The sequence below is a fragment of the Pygoscelis adeliae genome, unplaced genomic scaffold (assembly GCF_000699105.1).
Source record: "Pygoscelis adeliae isolate BGI_AS28 unplaced genomic scaffold, ASM69910v1 Scaffold57, whole genome shotgun sequence".
NCBI lineage: Eukaryota > Metazoa > Chordata > Aves > Sphenisciformes > Spheniscidae > Pygoscelis > Pygoscelis adeliae.
Genome location: NW_008825615.1, coordinates 19734264 through 19738356, shown reverse-complemented (window position 1 = coordinate 19738356; position 4093 = coordinate 19734264). Strand labels below are relative to the sequence as shown.

The following is a 4093-nucleotide window of genomic DNA, read 5'->3' as shown; positions in this document are numbered from 1 at the left end:
AGTGTCTCTGAAAAGAAATTCCCAAAACAGGCTGCATATGACCTGGGAGGGAGGCAATTATAAAGTTGCTTTCTGAATGAAGAAATGGTGGAAATAATTATACAGAAAAGGACTGTAGCTCCAAAGTTGTTATGGGAGCTTCTTAATGGCCAGTTATGACAAAATTTGAGGAGGAAAACAACTACATTTGCCAGTAAACACTCCTCCTGGTGAATTCTCTTGTTAATTTAAAAGAATTCTGTTTTCGCTTTAAGTAGATACATTGAAAATCAGTATGATTTGAACGCTATTTATTAAAAGTAATTTCAAGGGAAATACATTTTTATTGGAAGGAGGAATACTCATAATTACAGGAAAGTTATGATTCTTCTTTTCAGTCCTCATCACTTTTTTCACTGTAAAATTGCTGTTTGTGTTGTTTTTAATAACTAAAAACCCCAAGAACTGATCTTACTGAGGTTTTTATTGGACCTGTAATTCCTGACTGAGCAGAGCTTTCAAAAACATTTTTATGATGATGTGCACAGCAAAGCAGACAGCATGTTACAAATTCTCTCTAAAATATTTTGGAGTATAAATAAGCACTAAAAGGGGATAAACCCTAGCTTCTTCCCCAGCATCCTAATTCTGATGGTGTTTTTTCCTGGAAACTAGGAAAGTAATGACATTGACATGGCAATGGGTAGAGAAGATGATAGTTCATTAGCAACTGCCTTTGAGCATGTTTTCTGCTGTGGTGTATTTCTTCCTTGCAGATGTCGTCTCAAGATGAAGGTGTTAGGTTTAACGCTTCTGGTCTTAGTCTTCTGTTCTTTCTCATCTGCAACTTCCCCAAATAGGCAGTTCTACCTGGGGTCTAATCTTTTTGTCCATTCTTTTTTGTGTGTTTTTCCCTCAGTGTCATGAATGTGACAACTGGTTCTCGGGTGATGTTAAGGCAATTATTAAAAAAAGTGGGAGGATGAGGAGGCGATACCACATGATATTTTCATGTAGTCATCTATAGACTTAATGGAAAAATACAGATAATATATCTATAGAGTAGCAATTTTCATTGGAAAAGCTGAGTGGTATTTAGAATGTTTCCCCTAGTGCACTTTAGTGTTGCAAAGGCTTTGGACAGCAATGTGACATCTTTGACTGCGCTTTCCTTATGTAAGTTTCCAAGTGAGATAAAAATTTCACTTACAGGTTTTTTCCTTTTATTAAATGAATTACATGTAACTTCATTTCCTGTGGAAACAAAAGAAATGAAGACTGCAGTGGTCTGTGATCTACTTACCATGTATTTACTCTAGTTTTCTTGCCCCACATGGTGAATTCATCAACGCTGCTGGAAAAGGGAGAGAAACCCCTTAAAACCTGGGGAGGACAGTTTCTGAGCCTTACAACGTTATTGATCAAAGTGTTTAACCTCTCCATTGACCTGTCTGGGACCTCCTCATTACACCTCTGGCAATTCCTTCCTTTAGAGGGTTCTAATAAGGTGCAAAACTGAACTCTTCATTTGAAGAGGAATTTGAATCTTAAATAATCAGACAATTGTGCTGAGTTCAAGTTTCTGTAATATTAACAAAAGCACTGCAGGCTTAGTGACTTTGTAATGACAAAGCCTTTCCATCCTGTCCGTCTTCTATATTCCTAATTTGCCTGGGTACAAACTTCTGTTTTAAGGCAATGCTTTCAGGTGGGGAAAAGGTAGGAGTGAAAGAGGAGAAAAAGATGTTGGGGGGAAAAAGAAAAACAAGCAAGGTAGAAAAACTTTTATGACTGGGAGTTCAAACATGCTGTTCAGGTTTTTTTGGGGGAAGTGTCTGCTGCCCTTTGCTTTGAAAGCAAGGAGCTCATTTTCCCCCCTGAAGTAGTAGCTGATTTCAGATTTTCATTAAACAGGTACTTTAGGTTCAACAAAGCAGTTACTTTTTTTTTTTTAATTACACTTACCAAAAAATAATGGATAAGGAATATGAAACTTTTCAAGAGCTCTGACTCAGGTTCTGTTTTTGGTAGGAGGAGATGGGTTGTTTTTTTTGTTGTTTTGTCTTCTGAAATCTGAAGCGACCTTGCTCTACCACAGTCAACCTGGAAAGGCCTATTTTATTAACAACTTAGTCTAAAACAGTTAAAAATATGGTGAATTCTTAAAAAGAGCAAGTTCCTATCAGTTTGTTTTCACTGGAAGTAGTTATGTGTGCCTGTATGTGAATTTTTGCCTTTTTATTTTTTTTTAATTGGGGGTAGAGGGAGATCGTGGGTATGGAAAGAGAACTCACTTTTTCTTCTCCTTCATTTTGCAGGATACAGGACACCCTTGCACAGCCAGTGATCCAGACACCTGTCTCATGCCAGTATCTCCTCAGCATTTCATTGACCTCTTCAAATTTTGAGATGTTCAGTAGCTGTTCTCCTGTGTTTGTGGCCATTTTTGTGAAGAGTCAGGCAGGATACGTTATGCTTTTTGTGCAATATATTTAAGTGTAATGTTTTGTTGTAGTTAAAGATATGGGGGAGATTATCAGACAGGTTTATTTGGCGTATTGTTTTTGTGCAGAAAAGAGCTGAGGAGCAGACACAGTAAGAAAATTCCTTTGTCAGGAAATCTGCAGGGACTTCTTTTCAAGTCCAAGAAAGACCATTTTAATCTCAACTTTAAATCCATTCTTTTGACGCCTTAATAGTTGGTTAAAATTATGGGGGGGAGTTTTGAAAATTTTATGGAAGAGTTAAACTACTTTTACAGGGACCAAAGGAGGGTTTTTTGTTAATCCTTCTTTCTTTAAGCCACTGTTTTCAGAACACCTCCATATAATTTGCACTATTTTAAAGAACAGGCCAATATTCTCTTGGACTCTTAATACGTCAGTTACCAAGGTGGCATTAATCGTTGTGAGCTAGTGAATGAAATATAGCTGTGGTTATATCTGTTGTTGAACCTATGAATGAAGGAAATCAACCAATCTTTGTACATACATTATGCAAAAATATTTATTTTTCTTAAGGACTTTATTAAACATATAACCTATCTCAGCACATCCTGCATAACTCAAGAAACAGATCTGGGGCTACTGCTACTGGAAAGTGATTTTTTTTTTTTTTTTGATGGAGGCTACAGCCTTCATTTATACTGTTTGGTATGTCTACAAATGCAACTGCATTAATTCATCTTCTAAGAAGAAGACATTATTGAAATTTAATGAGAACGGAGTTGCTTGTTTCTAGACTGGTGCAGTGGCAGGACATCATACTACCAACTGAGGTTCTAACCTGACAAGTCTTTACAAGCTATGGGAAACACTGAAAGTCAGTCTGAGCTGAAGCACCTTCTGCCAAGTTAATCAGACGATAAATTCTCCAGGAAGCTATTTTCCTCTATCCTGTAGAACAAAATTAATTGCTTGGCTTAGGCAGGTAAAGGAAAAATTAGGGAAGTTTTCGGTTCGTCAATGAAATTTAACAAATAATATGTAATGTACAGGAAAAAATAAATCATGTACTATATTCTGCACTTGCTTGTTCTGAATCTAGTTTTGTACAGTGTAATAAATCATGTTTTTATTTATTATTCCTAGAAGTCTCTTGTGCGTAGAGATGAATCAGTTTGAATATTTTATAAGATCTTTCTATAATCTGTTCTCTGTAGTAATTGGTAATGGAATGAGAAGCACGTGAGCGGTCCAAGTGACACTGCTTTTCAGTAATTGGTTGTATTAGCACTTTTTTGAATAGAATAGCTGGACTGTTAATAGGCTGCACAAGAAGAGGAGAATATTTATTTCCTCAGGAGATAGTTTTATTTGCTTTAACATAAATTTCAGTGATATACCAACTTTATCCATTGAATTTGATGGTAGGTGGATTTTTCAATACAGGGTTTTATGGTGTTTTTTTCTTTCAATTAAGGTGTCTGCTATGGCTATGGTAATAATGATCAGGTGTGGAGCCAATGACATCCATTCTTATTCCTGTTCATTCAGAACATTGCTGCAAGCCTCACTTTCCTGGCCCAAGCACTGCTGTAGCCACTGGATTTGTTAAGGAACCAGCAGCTGCTCTTTAACACGATTTGCACCTCATTTATTTACCTAATGTAATG

General features: G+C 36.5%; 1 protein-coding gene across 3 annotated transcripts in view; it reads left to right on the top strand.

The window, feature by feature from the left end:
- The window catches only part of FBXO25 (F-box protein 25), a 29794-nt gene extending 26232 nt beyond the window's left edge, over window positions 1-3562 (top strand). For all 3 annotated transcript variants that reach the window (XM_009333211.1, XM_009333209.1, XM_009333212.1), the window contains one exon: window positions 2298-3562. In XM_009333211.1, coding sequence (XP_009331486.1) covers window positions 2298-2387 — 90 coding nt within the window. In that variant the 3' untranslated portion in view covers window positions 2388-3562. The remainder of the gene's footprint in view (window positions 1-2297) is intronic.
- Window positions 3563-4093: the final 531 nt, after the last annotated feature.